This window comes from Polypterus senegalus, chromosome 2 (assembly GCF_016835505.1).
Source record: "Polypterus senegalus isolate Bchr_013 chromosome 2, ASM1683550v1, whole genome shotgun sequence".
NCBI lineage: Eukaryota > Metazoa > Chordata > Cladistia > Polypteriformes > Polypteridae > Polypterus > Polypterus senegalus.
The window spans coordinates 119,949,272-119,969,722 of record NC_053155.1 but is presented as its reverse complement, the minus strand read 5'-3'; the positions used below and the strand labels follow the sequence as shown (position 1 = coordinate 119,969,722).

Below are 20,451 nucleotides of genomic sequence, written 5' to 3'. Positions count from 1 at the left end.
CATTGCTTCTTTAACACATTACTTCTCCGCTGTGAAGCGCGGGTATTTTTCTAGTTGATAAATAAAGTTCAGTTCAAAATAGGGTTGGGAGATATGGGCAAAAAATTATCTCTATTTTTTTTTTTTTTTCAGCGTTATGGATGAATTTCAGTTTTAATGATATTTTTTTACATGAACTCGAGACAAAACAGAACTCAAAAATATTTTCCTTTATTTTGAAGCTATATAGAAACAACAATAACAAAAAAAGCTGCACTTCAGGGGTGTTCCAAAAAATAAATATTAAATAAATATTAAATAGTAAATATAAAATAAAATAGAATGCAGAAAAATAATTTAAAAAATAAACAGAAATTCATTTACATAAAGCACTATGGGCAGGTAATAACAAATTATAAGTAACATATAAGGAAGGTCTTCAGTGTGCTTTTTCACCCAACATTGTGTAGCAGTGCAACAATAACACAATGTTAAACATACTTCAATCATTAAAGTGCAGAAGAATAATAAGAACAGCACCAAATGACTAACATGTCTGAGGTTGTGTTTGATCCAAACATAGTAATGGTATATAATATGTGAAATAGCTATTCAGTGAATTTCGTGTTGTTCTTAGTCTCAGATTTATTTAAAGTTTGAAATTTCTTTAGCCTTTTTGTTTGCGCTAATGTGCAGTTAGTGTTAATTAATAACAGCAGCGAATCTAACACCCTCAACCAAAAGCTGAGTGGCTTTTCTGTCCTGAAATCGTACAACTGAAAAGTTTTCAAACGCAGTATATATTTTATAAAATAATGCATAAATGGACTTAGTTTATTGGTGATTTCATGTTCGTCAAAGTTTGCACTTTTTAACAACTGTACAAAGTAATGTTTTTTTATACAAATCAACTCAAGTGAAACAAAAAATGCAAGTTTTCAGGGTTGCTAGCTCTCATGGATCTGGCATGATGCTCTGGCTTTCAGAATCTCACGCTCCTACAAGAAGTCTTACGGCAAATCTATATTCCATTGTAAACCTAATATAAGACATCAAAAGTGTTGGTATTTTGCAAACCTACGGACTATTTGCAAGGTAATAAAACTGTTACATACATGTACATATATTGTTTCATTGTGCAAACGGGGCAATGCCACCTCTGCAAAATGCATATTTGCGGATTGGTATTCTGTACTTGGGATCTTTTACTTTTAGCATTCTAACAAACCCAGGCTTTTCTACTATATAAACGGGCAACATGTGTTTACCGATATAAAATGCCATCTCATCTATAATCTCCTTCCATGTCTACCCTGTCTTGTCATATGTTGTGACACTGGAAAACGAGTCAGCTTGGGTTGGCTGTGTTCCCATTCTGCTGGATGCCTTTATTTCAAATGCTTGAACAGGTTTGCAGTGCTGCTACTTTTTGTTTCAACAGCTTTTTTTTTTTTTATATACAAACCTTTCACCACACAGTGGTCTACTCCGCATCTGACCTCACAAACCAAACCATGTCCATATAACTGAAGTAACATGCCCTTGTTTTGGTATTATTGTGTCTTCTTTAGCCGTATATGTCATTAGTAGCAGTCGTTTCTCTTCACCGGTGTCTGTCTAATGGGTAGTTCTCTGTACATGTGCAGACCTGGAGGTCTCTGGGAAATAAGGCCAACATCCAGTTGTAGTAACTAAGAGAATTACAGCTGCAGACTTGTGACAGAGGGAAGTATTAGATTTTACCCGATTTTTCGATTTAAGCATTTTTCAAAACAATTTAAAACAAAAACTTGATTTATCACCCAGCTCTAGTTCAGATCTTTCTTTCTTTCTTGTTGCACATTGTCACTTAATTTTAGCAGCCAACATGAATAATCCTTAGCCCATCTTTTCGTTTTACTTAGTGAAAGTGTTTAAAATGGTTTTCTTTACAGCTCCCAAGATAAGCTATTGGTCCGAAATTATCCTGCTTTATGTGCTTTGTATAAATGTTACATCAGAAATTTTGGTTACTGGATATCTTGCATTCTGAATTTCTTTTAGATTCACATAATTAGGTATGTGGTAAATAAAGCATTCTTGTGTTTTTGTTTCTTTTAGAAGGTTCAGATAGTGACACTACGTTATCATCTAACCATTCAGAAGAAAATGAAAAAACGTCTTCAGACTCTGATCCCAAAGTTAAGAATGGAAAAACTAGAGTACTCAACAATTACAGTAGAATTACTCGAAATAAGGCTGCATTAAACAGGAAACGACAAGGTGAGAAGATTTTTTTTTCCTGTTTGCTTTTTTTTTTTACTTTAATATTTTAATCAGCAATGGGTGAGAAATAAAAATTCTGCATACACTAAGTGACCTGTTTGGCCTGTTTAATACATACATTTGTTTAATAGCTGCTTGCCCCCAGTTACCCTCTGTACTTAAATCTTTTGATTCAGATTTGTGTATTTATGATGCTCAAAAATGATTTAGACACAATTTAAGTGTACCGTGCAGTTACATATCATCTTCTGTTAATACAGTGCCCTCCACTTATATTGGAACCCCTTGTAAAAATTAGTAAGGTGGTTTAGAAAAAAAAAATCACTGCTGAAGAACTGTCATCTTGCAATGAAAATATGAGAAACTTCTGACTTTTAACTGAAACAAGGTAATTCAAAGAAAAATAAAGCCCTCATCAAGAATTACATATTTTTAACAAAAACATATGTACCACAGCTGTTGACACCCTTGGAAATTAATGTGAAACAATGTAATTGAAGCATGTTTCCCACTTAAATTGGACATTGTTAAGTTGATTGGAGTGTATAGGAACTTTCCAGCTTAAATAAATGATTGATTATTGATTAACTGGGATACAAATGTGAGGAGACATGGAACTAAATTTCTTTAGCCAGCCATCATTATGGCAAAGAAAAGAGAACCCTCAATCCAAATAAGGGAGAAGTGTGTTGCCCTTCATAACTCAGGGAATGGTTATAAAAAAAATAGCTACTTGCCTGAAAATGTCCATTTCTACAGTTAGGGCCTTTCTGAACACTCAAGGACCCGAACAATAGATAAAAGTCACATTATAAATAAAAACTAAAAATACAAATCAGACAGAGCAGTTGTAATCAAAGAGAGAAAGCAGTCTTAAACAGATGAGTTTTAAGTTTAGATTTAAAAAGTGAAAATAAATCAATATTTCTGAGTTCAGATGGTAGTGAGTTCCAGAGCTGAATGCTCTGTTCCCCATGGTGGTAAGATGGGTGAAGGGAAAAGTCAAGTGGATGGAGGAAGAGGATCTAATTGTGCGGGAAGGAATGGCAACATGGAGGAGGTCAGACAAATATGGAGGGGCAAGGTTGTAGATAACCTTGAATGTTAAGAGGAGAATTTTGAAGTCAATGCAGAACTTAACCAGAAGCCAATGAAGCTGCTGCAATACGGGAGTGATATGGTAAATGGGGGGGTTCAAGATGCGGGCAGCTGAATTTTGGACCAGTTGAAGAATAAGGAATTGCAATAATCCAGGCAAAAAGTGACAAGGGTGTGGGGAGTGAGGGAGGGGCGAATACGATTAATGTTATGCAAGTGGAAGTATGCAGTCCAGGAGATGTTATTGATGTGGGAGTGGGAAGATAGAGTACTGTCAGAGCCCTGGGGCACACCTGAAGTAACAGCGGTGAGTTGGGATGTAAAATTTTTGAGCTGAACGAACTGAGTGTGGCCTAAGAAATAAGATCTGACCCAATCTAGTGGAATATGAGTAATGCCTATAAAAGATAATCAATTGAGAAGAGTGGTGTGACAAATAGTGTCAAGAGCCGCACTCAGGTCAAGGAGAATTAGAATAGTGATTAAACTAGAATCAGCTGCCATAAGAAGGTCGTTAGTAATTTTGATAAATGGCGTTATTATTATTATGTGATAAATGGGAATCACGTTGAATAGCTATACAGTAGAGTCTCGCTTATCCGACCTTTGCTTATCCAACATTCTGTATTATCCGACGTCCCACTGCAAAAAAACCCAAAAAAACGCATCAATCGGCAACAAGAACTGCAAGTTGTGAGCATGAGCGTAGTCTATTTTTTGTTGCCAAGTTCATTTTTTCAGTTAAATTTTGATGTTTTGTTGTAAAACATGATTACAGTGGATTATGTGGCCAGCGCTCTCTGGCGTGTGTGCGAGCATCTCTCTCTCTCTCGCGCGCGCGCTTGTGTGTGTGTGTGTGTGTGTGTGTGTGTGTGTGTGTGTGTGTGTGTGTCCCTGTCCCTCCCTCTCTCGCGCTTGTGTATGTGTGTGTGCGTGTCCCTCTCGCGTGCGCGCTTGTGTGTCTTTCTCGCGTGTTTCTGTGTATGTGTGTGTGTGCGCGTGCGGGTGTGTGTGCATGTGTCTCTCTCGCACGTGGGTGTGTGCATGCATGCGTGTCTTGCAAGGGTTTGCGCATGTATCTCTCTTTCTCTCGTGCGTGTTTGTCTGTGTGTCTCTCTTGCTCTGCACAGGAAATGCACAGGGAGAGACTGAACACGTGCGGAAATCATCCACGCGCACAAACCGAAAGGGAAACTGGCTTGTTCCTATACCGAGTGTGTGGTCATGAACAGAGGCAAAAGTTTGCCGAACTCTTTGGTCATAACCCGATTTGTACGTGTTCAGTGACGTTCATGAACCAGTACGCCGTATTAGGTTCGTAAGGTGTAAAATTATAACATAGTTTGACGTTTAATTGGCTTTTAACACCTCCCATTATCCAACATTTTCGCTTATCCGATGTTCTGTCGGCCCGTTTATGTCGGATAAGTGAGACTCTACTGTATTTCCAAAAATTTTGGAGATGAAAAGTAGGTTAGAAATAGGTTGAAAATTGCTAAAATTAGTAGGATTGGCACCCGATTTTTGTATTGGGGTTGTTGCAGGAGTATTGAAAGATGAAGGAACAGTTGCAGTGGTGAGAGAGGAGTGAATTATAGCAGAAATAAGGGGGACCAGAGAAGGGAGGCGGGCTTTAACCAGAACTGTGGGAAGGGGATGCAGCTTACACTTAAAGACAAGATCTGAGATTTCTGAGAAAGTATGAAGCTGGAAGGTGGAAAATGAGTGAGTAAGTGGATGAAATTCAAATTAAGTACTGAAGGAATCCGTACCAAGATACTGGTGTATCCTCTGGATGTTTTCATTAAAAAAGGCCATAAGGGAATTTCAAACAGCAGTTGAATAAAGGTGAGATGGTTAAAAGTCTGGGTGTTGTGTGATATTATTAAGCAGTGAAAACAGTGACTTGGTGTTGCCTTTATTGGAAGAAATAATGTAAATGTAATAGTTATATTTGATTTGAGCAATACAGTCCTTGTAATATAGTATATGATTTTTATGTATCTCTTTGTGTACAAAGAGTCCATTTTTTATACAACCGTTCAATTAGAACTTTATCAAAACCAAAGCTCAAAGTCCCATAGAAAAACAACTTGGACCAAGCTATATAAAAGCAGTTGACATTTTCTGCCCCTCTCAGTATCTGGGTGGCAAAAACTGGGGCTCAATTATTTTTTTCATGAATAGATTTTATTACTCTTGTGAATTATTTATCTGGCAAGGATAATTAGAAAACTAGACTTTAACTACTTCCTTTCTTACAGAACCATTCATAATTAAGTATCATAAGTAAAAATGTCTAATTTTATTATTTCCTTGAACCTTTAGAACCTGAGAAGAAATTATCCTCCTTCCACTCAGAAGAAACTGAGCAAACATCTTCAGACTCTTCACTTTCCAAATACAAAAATGTGAAATTAGGTGAATCCACAACGTATTACAGGATAATGCAAAAAAAGGCTGCACGGAACAGAGAAAAACAAGGTATGGGAGGTTTATAATATTTGTTGAGTGGTCATTCAACCTCCATTTGCCTGCTTTTCTTGGTAAGAGTTGTGGTGGCAGCGTTAATGAACTTGCCAGCCTAGACTACATTTTTTCTGGCAGCAGTGTCAAGCATCTCTTGGGGAAATCTTAAATGCCCCCCCAAGCCATCTAAAAGGTTAAATTCTTCTAGTGTATCGTAGGTCTGTCTTGTTTCTTTTCCAATAGTATTGTGATTGGTACACTAACCACAGGAGAGATCATAAACAGTTTCCTTTTCTTTCTAGACACTTAGTCTACATCTGCTGGCTTTGCTTAAGCTAGAGGGTAAAAAAAAAAAACACTTTTTGTCCAAGGTTCTCCTATACAGTGGAACCTCGAGATACAAGTTTAATTCGTTCCAGCACTGAGCTTGTATAGCGAATTTCTCGTATCTAAAACAAACTTCCCCATTGAAAATAATGGAAATCCAGTTAATCCGTTCCGCGCCCCCAAAATATCAACATAAAAATCAATTTTCCTAACAAATAATACTGATAAATAATATATACAATTGGAACCTCGGTTTTCAAGTAACTTGGTTTACGAAATTTTTAAATTAATTTTGACTTGATAAAACGAGCGATGTCTTGCAATACAAGTAGTATGGATACACTTTGTCTGCTGAGCGTCATGTGAACATAACTGAGCTGATGGTTCTCTCTCAACATCTCTCTCTCTCGCTCGCAAGCACGCATCTCTCTCTTTATCTCGCCGCGCAGCGCGCGCTCTCTCTTTATCTCGCGCTCACGACGCTGCTCTCTCTTTATCTCGCTCACAAGACGCTGCTCTCTCTCTTTATCTCTCGCCACAAGACGCTCTCTCTCTTTATCTCGCCGCAAGACGCCTCTCTCTCTCCTTATCTCGCTCGCTCGCGCACGCATCTCTCTCTCTCCTTATCTCTCTCGCTCGTGCGTCTTTCTCTCCTTATCTCTCTCGCTCGCTCGTGCGCCTCGCTCTCTCTCTCTCTCTCTCTCTTCTCTCCTTCCTCTTGAGGGCAATCGTCTCCTATTCTCTGTCTGCATGAACCTCGATATTATTGGATACGCTTATACAGTGAACTGCTACAGCGAAACAATGAAATCACAAGCGCACAAACGTGTAGATCCTCACGCTACGGGAGAACTGACGGGCCGGCAGCGTCAGCTTGGGTGAATCCCCGAGTCGAGGCAGATCGGGAAACGTGTCACACATAACCACAGCCTGGCTCGTTACATGAGCCAATGCTCGTATTTAGATCCGAATTTTTCGCTCATGCTTGCCTCTTATCTTGAATTTCTCGTATACAGAGGTGATCATATCTAGAGGTTCCACTGTATTGTTGAGTTTTTCACCTTATCCAAGAAGGCAACTAAAGTCTGGAACATTTCATTTAGGCTGCTTGTACCAGCCATTTACATGTTTTTAGTCTCAACCATTCCTAAGGATAGATCTGTATATAGGCAGTCCCTGGGTTATGTACAAAATAGAGTCTGTAGGTTTACACTTAAGTTGAAATTGCATGTAAGTCGGAACAGGTACATAATTTTAGTAAGTGCTGTTGTTGACCGACTGTAACCAAGTGCCTCTGCCAATGAATGATGGAGTTTCACCTCTCTCTGACCTTTTTATTATTTCTACTTTATTTTCAATGGTGGTGGTTTTTCTCTTCTTTACTGTATCACCAGCAGATTGTGTTTCAGAGACATTCTTGAAGGGTGAAGACACAAGGTTAAGATGAGCTCTTATACAAAGCACTGGACACGCAAGCAGGCATCCACCTGTCATCAACACATCTGATGGTATTGAAAGAGAGACGATTTCCTGCTATGTACGTAACAGTACAAGCAGGCTTGCTAGAATGAATGGGGGCATTGACGGGCGGTTCATCACCAGCCCACCTCACAGTCACCTCCACTAAAATATGCTACCTGAAGCGTCCACCCACCGAGAACAAGCACGGTGCAGCGAAAGGCGTGTAGTGAATCGACGACCACCACCACCATTCATCAGACAACCATCCGAGGCACACTACAATGCTACCCCCCGCCGCCCTGTTCACCCTCAATGTCCTCCATTCAGCTGCAACCGAGTCACCGCTTGCAGAATCACCAGCCACCCACCAAGAAAGGGGCAGCCGTATGTTGTGGGTGGGCAGTGAAATTGCTTGTTGCAGGGAGCCGCCTAAAGGACATTACACTGTGCGAGCAGCGAAATCGCTCCCCACAACCGGGTCACCGCTTGCAGCATCACCAGCCGCCCACCGATAATGAACGGGGTAGCCGTGTGTGGTGGGCAGGCAGTGAAATTGCTTGCCGCCGGGAGCCACCCAAGGGACACTACACTGCACGAGCAGTGAAATCTCCCCCCTCCAGTCTCCGCTTGCAGCGTCCCCAGGCCGAAGACGACGGAGTGGCAATTACTGAGGCACATGCATTGCAGCTGCGGCCCCATTTGTATGTTGTAGGTCGGATGTCCGTAACCTGGGGACTACCTGTATTGGTAAAGTAGAAGCTTTGTCAGAGTTTATAACTCTTTTCTAGATTCTTAATCTACTCCCATCTGAGGGAATTTTCCACCCCCACCTGTAAAGAGCCAACCACTGTTTTTTCCAAGACAAGGATATTCTCAGATGCCAAGGTGCTGACATTTGTCCCATCTATGTCACGCTTGGCTGCTAACCATAGCAGTGCAAGCTGGACGTCTTAGTAAAAAAACTCCTCTTATTCCAGTGTGTTTCACATTGATGAGATGCCAAACTAAAGCGACTTTCTGCTGCTTTCACAAAAAATACAAGATTTGCAACAGTGTTGAAAAGTCAGGTGGAAATTTTGTAAATCATTAATCTGTTGTGATTCCAACTCATACAATTTTGATACCCTTAGAGGCAAGGAAATTTGTCGACTAATGGTTAAAATTGACATGCTTTCTGATAGAAGTCATGTAGAGAGTGTCATGTAGTATGATGCTAGCCTTAATGGCAAGTGCAAAAATAAAGGTGTTGGTCAGAAAATATACACAGAGTGAAGGGCAAGCAATGATGCTTTTATTCTTATATCACCTTGCTTAAGCTTTTTGAAAGACAACCTTAAATATGAACAATATGAAGACATATATTGACATATCTGTGCAATTGTGAAAGTTGTTTAGTGGCTATGGCTGAGACCCAAGGTTTAGTTTCTGAATCCCAACACAAACTTTCTTCTAGAAGTTGTGTTCAGACCTCAATGTTCTAGTGACTATAACCTCAGCAGTGAGAGTAACCAAATTTCTGACTCCAATAATAGATCCACAAAAGACAGCAAAAGTATATTTACTTTGTTCATTAGCCCATCAGCCTAGATCTTAGATGTAATAATTAACATCACAAAGCTGTCCTGGCTGCATCAGCAAAAAGATTACACTTTAACATTGTTCGCAAATGAAGTAATATCAGTTAGTAAGTGAGTCTTTCTTAAACTTTGTCTATTTAGTGTGTGTTTTTTTTTATTATTTAAGAAACAAAGCTGTAGAAGCTAAACAGATAGAAAGAGTAAGCAGAACCAGGCTACGCAAGAAATGTCTGGGTAAATGCAATTGTAATATGTTGCAACTGTCCTTTCAGCTGTCTCAGAACTGGGAAGTACAACTGATGACAAAAAGTGGTTCATATATACTTCATATATTTAATACATCATGCAGTAAACTTGAACGGAACATATTTTGAGGTTGTTAGCTTTCCGTCCATTCTGGACAAAAATAATGGAAGAAAATACCAGGTAATCAAATATTTTGTGCCTAGGAGAAATCTGCTTTGGGCTTTCAGTCTCCACCTGAAGAGTAGTTTTCTTCAAAGAATTTTATATTCAAGATCATGCCTCCATGATCACTGATTTATTGGTAAGGATGATTCATAGCTTTTTCTTTTTGCTCAGCCTGCTTTTCAAAATCCTATTTCTCTTTTGTTTCAGAGTGAGAAATTAAGGAATTAATAATTGCCTCACTTAATTCGAATTACAGATAATTACAGTGCGTCATGCCCATCCTTAATATCTTTCCGAATGACAAAACTTTTATATTGTATAATTTTAATAAAATTCTAATCAGTATGTGTATGGTTGGTCAGGTTGGGGAGCATGTACTGGTACAGTGTATTGCCGCACCAGCCACGAAATAGCTCGGGATCCTGGTTTGCAACCTCTCAGGCAAGCACGCGGCCCACTTCCATCTATCTGCCACAGGCAGGTGTTACATGGGTGTCCCCTTGGCCTGGTCCAGCCGCTTGTATCTTCCAACAATGAGGATCCTTTGAATCGTGGGCCGTAGCGTCATAACTGGCACTCCGTCAAAATGCAAGTAATGTGCCTCATTTGTGACTCCGTGCACAACCGCTTGTTCGACACAAAGGCAAACCAACAGTACCTAAGGATTCCCCTATCCAGCGACCTCATGACCCCCATGCTCTTCCAATCCGTGTGCTTACTTCATAGGAAGAGTCACCAGAGACATGAATGTCACTGTCAAGGTAAGTAAACCTCTCATTGAGGTAGACATTCTCTCTGCAGACAGACACACTGCTGATGGCTGTGCCCAATAGGTCATTAAAGGCCTGGATCTTGCTTTTTATCCAGGGCTTTTGCAAGCTCAGACACTCGGACTCCTCTCTCGAGAGCCCAGATCAGACCCTTCATTGACTCTGCAAAGACTCAGTGTTTCTTTGCCAACAGATGCCCACCAGTCTTTGGACCCCACGACCCTGCCCAACACCCAGTCCATCCAGACATTGAACAGAGTAGGAGGAAGAACACACCCCTGACGAACCCCAGAATCAACTGAAGGAAAACAAAGTAACACAAAACTCGGGAGGTTCTGCCTCCATTCTGCACAACACTCACAGTACCAGTGTTCCAGTCCAGCTATGATATCCAGCAACTTTGGGGGGGGGAACCTGTGAAGTCCCAGGATTTCCCACGGGGCAGCTCGGTCAACTGAGTTGAGCACTTTATGAAAATCGACAAACGCTATAAAGAAACTGCTGAAATTCATGTTTGTGTTCCATGAGAATCCTCAGTACCAGGATGTTGTTGATTGGTAGACTTCTTAGGGTTGAAACCAGACTGCTCATGTCTCTGGAAGGTGAGCAACTGATCACTCATCCTAATGAGGATGATCCTAGCAAGGAACTTACTTGGCACAGAGAGCAGTGTTGTTCTCTTGTAGTTGCTGCAATCCATGTGATCACCCTTCCCTTTCCAGACGGAGCTGACAAATCCTTTTTCCAGTCATTTGGGATGACGCCTACCTCCCAAATGGAAGCAAAGATTTCTTGCAAAGCAAGGACAACTTTACCACCATCTTAGGTGATGTTCACTTTGAAACCGACAAATCCCTGCAGCCTTTCCTACCCTCATCTGGTTCATCACTTGTGCAGTCTCTGTGAGATTGGGTTGTTTGCAGCTAATTGGAGGATTATTAAGAACTGTGGACCCAGAGATGTCCAGCATCCTAACTGGAGGATCAGACTTAAACAGCTGCTCAAAGTAGCCTCCCCAGCAGGTCACAATTGTAGCGTCATGCGCAAGGACTGTTCCTTGGTATGGTGCATGGTATATGCAAAAAAAAATGTTATTTTGCCAACTATATTTTTAACATCCCTTTGGAAAGCCATTTCAGAAAAATTCTTTAATTTTCAGTACCATTCTATGGTTAACATGGAAACTGAATAATAAAAAAAAATAATTATCTGTAGAAATCCGCTTTTCTGAACAAAAGTTTTAATTGTACTTGGTTACCCTTATTTAGTTATAACTACACAATTATGATAAAATTAGGGGTTGTTGACCCGTGCTGCAAGTCCATTTCCTCAGTTACATTTGACCTGAGACCAAGTTATTACAAAGAAAATACTAAAATACTTTTTGGGCCAGACCCCACCATAACAAAGACTCCCGGTGAACACTCTCATACACACTCCCACATTCCCACACACCTCACAGTCTTGTAGTCTCCTTAGTGTTAGTGATTGACCATGGAAAAACAATCCAAAAATTTTATTTTTTTTCCCCCAAACAAGAAAAAATTTTACTACATGAAACAGAAGCATGTAAATACCAGAACATCACCACAGATGCAGTATGTCTAGTATCCACTGCCATACTGTTGTAAATTTGACACACGTCCTTCTTGTGATATTTTTTGAAACAGTCATCAACACAGAGCCAACATCACAATCAGAACAGTAGAAGAGTGTTTCTTTGCACACTTTTGTTATAATATTTTATTGCTACTTGTGTATGAGCGGTTAGAATGTCAGTGCCTGATCCGCAAGAGTGATGCAGTGCATCCGGAAAGTATTTACAGTACATCACTTTTCCACATTTTGTTATGTTACAGCCTTATTCCAAAATGGATTAAATTAATTTTTTCCTCAGAATTCTACACACAACACCCCATAATGACAACATGAAAAAGTTTACTTGAGGTTTTTGCAAATTTATTAAAAATAAATACACTGAGAAATCACATGTACACAAGTATTCACAGCCTCGGCCATGAAGCTCAAAATTTAGCTCAGGTGCATCGTGTTTCCCTTGTTCATCCTTAACATGTTTCTGCAGCTTAATTGGAGTCCACCTGTTGTAAATTCCGTTGATTGGACATGATTTGGAAAGGCACACACCTGTCTATATAAGGTCCCACAGTTGACAGTTCTTGTCAGAGCACAAACTAAGCATGAAGTGAAAGGAATTGTCCGTAGACCTCCGAGACAGGATTGTCTCGTGGCACAAATCTGGGGAAGGTTACAGATACATTTCTGCTGCTTTGAAGGTCCCAATGAGCACAGTGGCCTTCATCATCCTTAAGTGGAAGAAGTTCGAAACCACCAGGACTCTTCTTAGAGCTGGCCGGCCATCTAAACTGAGCGATCGGGGAAGAAGGGCCTTAGTCAGGGAGGTGACCAAGAACCCGATGATCACTCTGTCAGAGGTCCTCTGTGGAGAGAGGAGAACCTTCCAGAAGGACAACCATCTCCGCAGCAATCCACCAATCAGGCCTGTATGGTAGAGTGGCCAGACGGAAGCCACTCCTTAGTAAAAGGCACATGGCAGCCCACCTGGAGTTTGCCAAAAGGCACCTTTCGACTCTCAGACCATGAGAAACAAAATTCTCTGGTCTGATGAGACAAGACTGAACTCTTTGGTGTGAATGGCAGGTGTCACATTTGGAGGAAACCAGGCACCACTCATAACCAGGCCAATACCATCCCTACAGTGAAGGATGGTGGTGGCAGCATCATACTGTGGGGATGTTTTTCAGCGGCAGGAACTGGGAGACTAGTCAGAATAAAGGGAAAGATGACTGCAGCAATGTACAGAGACATCCAGGATGAAAACCTGCTCCAAAGCACTCTTGACCTCAGACTGGGGTGATGGTTCATCTTTCAGCAGGACAACGACCCTAAGCACACAGCCAGGATATCAAAGAAGTGGCTTCAGGACAACTCTGTGAATGTCCTTGAGTGGCCCAGCCAGAGCCCAGATTTGAATCCGATTGAATATCTCTGGAGAGATCTTAAAATGGCTGTGCACCGGCACTTCTCATCCAACCTGATGGAGCTTGAGAGGTGCTGCAAAGAGAAATGGGCGAAACTGGCCAAGAATAGGTGTGCCAAGCTTGTAGCATCATATTCAGACTTAAGGCTATAATTGCTGCCAAAGGTGCATCGACAAAGTATTGAGCAATGGCTGTGAATACTTACGTTCATGTGATTTCTCAGTTTTTATATTTTTAATAAATTTACAAAAACCTCAAGTAAACTTTTTTCACGTTGTCATTATGGGGTGTTGTGTGTAGAATTCTGAGGAAAAAAATGATTTAATCCAATTTGGAATAAGGCTGTAACATAACAAAATGTGGAAAACGTGATGCACTGTAATACCCATTGTAGGCTATCACAGTGCAAGGATTAGTGACTTACATATTTACCATGACATGAACAATGACGGTTGCTGCACTCTGTGAACAGTACTTAGGAGGCAAATGTCTTTCTGTTCTTTCCACTTGATCACAAACATTTTTCCTTTTACCATGTAGATGCTGCACCCTGTTGCAGTGTTAGGTGACTGAAGTTATCAAACACATCGTCATGGCAGATTGGTCATTTGGTGCCTTATGCAGCAATTATACCATACCTGTCAACTTCTAATGACCATTTTGCATTATCATCATTGCATACAGTATCACTTGATTTGCATGATAGTCCTATTTCAGTTGTAAAACTGCCTTTTCGGTTACATGCCACTGTGTGTTTTCATTTCAAGGCTTTGCCCCTTTTATGAATATTTGAGTTACTGTAGATGAATTTTTTTTTTTTTAATATCATGATGTTATTTTATCCACTAGATGGTAACAGAATACTGTCCTGGATTATTATTTGAGCTTAACACTTTACATTGGATCAAAACAGGTTAATTAACCATTTTTATATAGAACTCCAAGCCCACAGATGCTTGTTGTTAATGCCATGGGGGTTAACAGACACACTCCTTTCATTCACCCCTGAAACAGCCTTATTCAGTCACCGACACACGTTAAGTCTACACAAGTTGATGATGTGGTGGATTTCAACATAGTGTTTAAGTATGATATGAACGTCAATGCTATGAAATGAAAATTAAGACATAATTTTAATTCCAATATATATGGGTGAATATCATTTTTATTCATATTTTATTATTCAGGATGCTTTCACTTACATAAACTCTTTTGTAACAACACATTTTTCAAATCATGTTTTTCAGTAAATTAGTGTCAGGTTTGTGAATATCTTGTGAGATTTTTGCTAGCTAGCTAGATAGCTAGCTTGGTGAAAGATAATACTTAATGGACAAGTCAAATTAAATAAAATTTCAAACACTTCTGTTGCTTTAATGTTCCAAATCTCATCCTTTTATTAATATTTATTCACCTTTAAGGCAACATCTGTGACATCAAAATTATCATCTGAAGTTTAATCCACTGTTTCAAAATTCAGTAAAATCACCTTTGTTGTGTTGTTTTCCAAGTGCTACACATAAGTAATGAGTATTTTGCTTGCGTAATAAACCTGAATTAGCCTTTGAACTGGACTGCAGTATCAACAGCTAGCTAAAGACCATATCCCATTTTCTTTTGTATTAACTAAAACGTGACAAACATGTTATGACACTGATGAACACTGCCTAGTAAACAATACAAAAATTTGTGTTAATTATGGTCGCTCGCCAACCCCATAACCCCCACCCCCTGGGGCGCACTTCACGCTAGCCACTTTGCGTCTCTGTTGCTCGCGTTGTGAAGGGGGGCTGAACACACGCTAAGGAGATATGAACGAATCAGCTGCTGGCTGTCTGCTAGCTGCTACCAAGCTACGTGAACGAATCAGCTGCTGGCTGTCTGCTAGCTGCTACCAAGCTGCGTGATCTGCATGTCAAGCTGCGCGTCGATCATTTAAAAGCCTGTACAGCAGCTGAGGGGACTGGGCGGTCTCATGGTCTGGAATCCCCACAGATTTTATTTTTTTCTCCAGCCGTCTGGAGGGTTTTTTTTTTTGTTTTTTCTGTCCCCCCGGCCATTGGACCTTACTTATTCTATGTTAATTAATGTTGACTTATTTTGTTTTCTTATTGTGTCTTTTATTTTTCTATTCTTTATTATGTAAAGCACTTTTGAGCTACTGTGTATGAAAATGTGCTATGTAAATAAATGTTGTTGTTGTTGCATGATTTGCATGTCGCGCTGCGCAATGATCATTTTAAAGCCCATACAGCGGCTGTCCTTTTGTCTCACTTCCTTGTCTCGTGGGACGTTAAAATGTCTCAGAGAAATTGTTTGTAAATAGGGCGTGACGTACAAGAAGTCTCGCAGGACTTCAAAGTGTCTCTCCGAGATGATCGTGTCTCGACCCAACATGTATTTATTTATTTATATATATATATATATATATATATATATATATATAATATATATGGCTTAAATTACTTCATTGGGTTAATCTGTGGTGCTGCATTATAAAATGATAGATACTGCTGTTCTGTCCTGAGTAACTCACTCATATAAATGCATAATGCAAGTTTAAAGCAATTTACTACTCACAGCTGATTGGTCACAAACTTTACCTTGAAAGGGCTGTGTTATGTTATCTTTATTAAACTAAACCAGGCAGGATTTTTAAATAATAGACCCTATGCTTACAATTCTGTAGGGTCATAGTGGCAGACCTGCAATGAATTGTCTAATTTTGTTAAAACATTTTGTCTCCCTGGCTTTGAGTGTCTTGTTAACTTGTATTAACTGCCTGTCCCATTCAAACTGTCAGCACGTGTCCAATTTTATAAATGCCTGATGTTTACAGATTCTCAGTATTTTTCATAGAACTGAAAAGACATGTTAGAAAAAGATGATTTTGAGCAACATAAGCATTACATGTGGGCATCCAGTTGATGATCCTGGACTTACAGAATTGTTTACTTTCTATCTAGAGTAAACAGTGTATGTATAATTTATACATGTCTTATTTCTTAATAGGCAACCGATTGCAGCTTAGAAGAAGAGGATGCAACAGCAGAGAGTATAAATTAGACAGCAGCTCTGACGAATCATCTTGGCATTTAAATGAAGAAAGTGACTTTAAAAATAAACAGACTCGTGTATTTAGACAGAAGGCACCTAGAAAGACTGCTGCTGCAGCTGTGAACAAAATGAAGCTGATGAGTAACTGGGAAGAGGAAGATTTTGGTTCAGAAAATGAAAGTCCTAAGCCTAGCAAAAGGCATCTGCAACGGCAAACAGATGACAAAGGTTTAATAAAAAATAAAAGGGAAGGCAGTATTGACAATGAAGAACTGGAATGTGATACATCTGAAGAGAGAGCCAGAAGTGATCAACAACATAAACACGATGGATGTAGCAGCCAAGAAATAATTCATGCAAAGTCTGTTAGAGTTATCACAAATAAGCTGTTAAGAAATAAAAGATCAAAAGAATATTCTCATAGTGATGAGAGAGAAATCCCAGTCTCTAGTAGTCATTCTCAAACATTTATATCTTCAAATGCATTGGAATTAGAGAAGGACTGTGCATCTGACTTTGATAGTGAGGAAAGTACTGATGCAACAAACTGCATTTCTTCCAAAATGGAAAATCAACATGAACATGCAAATAGCCAGTCTTACCGATCCACATATAGAAAAATTAGAGTAAGTGTTGGTTCTGAAGACAGTTTGAAGCCTGAATGCAGTCAACAAAAAGTCGTTCCCCAAAAAAGTAATGCTTGGTCAAAAACAGAAAAAAGTAAAGCAAAGAGGTGTAAAAACAGACTCCTATCCAACAGTGAAAGCAGTAACTGTAGTGAAGAGTGTAACAGAAAGGTGGATAATAATTCTGGTGTACTTCCACTAAGCTTTGACAATGATCACCAATCAAAAATAAAAGTTAACATGTCTAGAAGAGCAGTTTCTAAGTCAAATACAAGAAGGAAAGGAATTTTGAGCTCTTCTGATGAAACAAATAATTCAGAGGAAGACAAAAAGCAGGAGGAAATGAGCCAAAGATCCTTGCGTAACCGACCATCAAAAACAAGATTAATGGAAGGTTCTGAGAATGGTGGGAGGAGTAGTGCATTGTGTAGAAAACTTCCATACAGAGAAGCAGCAGCTAAAAAGAAATATTCTTATTTGGAGGAAACTGACTTGGAAACTGAAATAGATTGTACCAACAGGAAATCGCCTCTCAAGTCTCCTCTTAAAGTTAGTAGAGGAGAGTTCAGAACCCAGGCACCCTCAGACTGTGATTTGACAAGTAAAAGCTTGCACTTCAAGGAGGGCCATATTCTGGATGCCCCTCCAGAAAACACATCACCCTCTGAGGGTGAGGAAATAATATTCACAAAGAAAAAACAGCAAAGAAGCCGTAAACTTAATTCAGATTCTATGTCTTCTGAAGTAACATCATCAGAGGAGGAAATACTACCTTGCAGCAGTAAGAAAGCTTACGAAAATGGAAAGAAAAGTAGTATTTTGCAATCGGAGAAGGCAGAAGTCAACAGAAATGGTCAGCATGAACGTAATGTTAATAATACAGCTAGGAAAAGAAAATGCTTAAATGGTTCTGATTCTGGAAATAGTTTGGACAAAAGAAAATGTGATTTGGAAAAGTGCAATGGTAGTGCAAAAAGAAGCAAATTGGATATTGCAAGCAATTCAGATATTGAATATAATGATAATACTGAGCTGCCACCTGCAACTGTTTCCAAAAGAGAAGACAGTTTAGAAAATATCAAGACATCATCATCTCGGTCTTCTAAATCTCTAAAGAAAAGAAAATGTTTGTTCACTAGTAGTAGTAGTAGTACTTGCAGCAGCAGCAATGACTCCTGCTTCAAGCCAGAGTCTTGTATTTCAGATTCTGGATCAGACTTCAGGGACAACAGTGACAGTGATTATAGCATACAACAGAATCCAAAGACTGTACGGAGAAGTAAAAGAAGACAACAGCAGTCTGCAAGTAATAAAGGAATAGTCTTGCGATCTGGCAGAACATCAAGGCCTTGAGCTCACAATGATGGTTGACTATAATGTTATGGGCTGAAAGAAATCCCATATGGGCACCTCCATTAGTATAGGAACTAGGGTTAATAACAATGAAATGAAATGATGGCTGTTGAAGAGCATAGTCAAAAATGGTGCTTTTGTAGTCTGTGTTTAAATACATAAGGAGTAATTTAAAAGTTAAGAGGTTGGATTTGTCTATAGAAGGAAATTTGGAATATACAGTAGTCCTCCAAGATGTGTGTGTTCACGGAGTACTTCGGCTCTTAATTCACCCATAAATTGGTAAGATGATCATTTGTCTTACAATGAAATGCCATAGTGAAATATTACAGCCTTTAAGAATGAGACTGACATTCCTGCCCACAAGGGTAGTAGCACTGGAACTCTATAACAAACTGCTGTGAATATATTTGTTTATTCAGGGATTATATTTATATTTTCTGTGAAAAAGAAAACATTTGTAGGGATTTGACTGTTAATGTACAGGCATTATTTGCCAGGTTTAAAAAGTTTGATACTAATGCCATGTTGTGCCTCATTTGGGGGCTTTAAATCTTCAAAAGTGAGTTTGCAAGAGCAAAAAAATCAATTTCCCCCTTACTAAAATAAATAAAATAAAAAAAAAAAACCAACACTGTGCTTTTTTTTTGCTCATCCAGTGAGTTGTATGTGTAGAGCATTAACACTGTGGGTGCTATGTAATATAAATGAATTAAACTATTTTTGCTGGCTTACATAAGAGTCTCTGCTTTATTAAAACATGTTGGGTTATATTAGCAACTCAGGGATAATTAAAATGAATAATTATGTGTTGTTTAGAACTACGTGCCTAACTATGTCAGTCTTGTGTGAACATTTTCAATATTTTTATCAAAAAGTTGAATATAAATTACTGAGTATTCTTAAGACGTATGCATTTGCATGTGTATGGTGGGTTTTTTCTACTTTCAAAGTCTTGTAATTTAAAAGTTTACTGTATGCAAGGGATTGTGCCTTTGTTCATTCATCTTGTAATATTTGAAATTAAAATTTGTAATTATTCCCAGAGCTTTTATTTTTTAAATGAAAAACCCCCAAAGAATATTGAAGCCCCTGTATCCTCTGAAACATCCTTTTGACAAAAAAAGCAAGCCTGCATACTATCAAGTACTGTTCTTATATTTTTTTGCTAATTTAACTAGTTTAAGGAGATAATTCAGAGTTCAATTATGGGTAAGCTTTATAACATACTATCATTTATATTGATGCAAGTTATTATAGTATAAGTTTTAAATTTAAAATCTTGGCAGATTATTGTGAGTACTAGCATAGCAAAATGGCCGTTTATTTAATGGTAAGTCTGTTTCAGTCGCATTGAATATTTACAAAACTATATTCTCCAGATATCCCTTGCATCCTTTCTGTTTGTATGTTTTGTTGCATTTTTTCATCAAACATTCTACCCTTTACATCCCCCTATCTTTGTGCTTTTTGTTGCATTTCTTTGCTTGACATTCCAGTCCTGCTGTGGACACCACATAATCACATACACGAACATACAACTTAATATCTTACCGTGGCCACTTGCTTTTTTTTTCATCGGATATTCTCTTGTGGATGCCAAATGACATTTTGCCTGGGGAAGGGCATGTATGCCTTACTGCTTTATATAGAGAGATATTTTAATTTAGATTAGATTTGCAAAGTCAATATAATATAGGGCATAAGGATTCCTGGGGCCTCATGTATAAACAGTGCATATACACAGAAATGTTGCTTAAGAACGTTTCCATGTTCAAATCGTGATGTATAAAATCTAAACTTCATGTAAAGCCACGCACAGGGCCGCCAAGTCCCAGGGGCCGCCACGCCAATATATACTGAATATAAAACAAAGAAAATAACAACTAAAAACACAACAGCAAATTTTGGCAAAAGTTACTTGTGTCATGAGCATGAGGCGGCTATGCAGTGTCCGCAACGGATGTGCTCATCCGCCATGCATAAGATACCATATTGACATTGGCGGGCGAAGGGGCCACCAATTCTTTCTCTGCCC

The 20,451-nt window shown here is 39.1% G+C and overlaps 1 protein-coding gene across 1 annotated transcript in view; it reads left to right on the top strand.

Annotated features, from left to right (window-relative positions):
- LOC120523286 (bromodomain and WD repeat-containing protein 3-like) overlaps positions 1–19,454 on the top strand; it is a 146,445-nt gene extending 126,991 nt beyond the window's left edge. Inside the window, 3 exon segments of the mRNA XM_039744473.1 lie at positions 2,080–2,241; positions 5,671–5,826; positions 16,390–19,454. Of these exon segments, the coding sequence (XP_039600407.1) occupies positions 2,080–2,241; positions 5,671–5,826; positions 16,390–18,413 (2,342 nt within the window). The 3' untranslated portion in view covers positions 18,414–19,454.
- Positions 19,455–20,451: the final 997 nt, after the last annotated feature.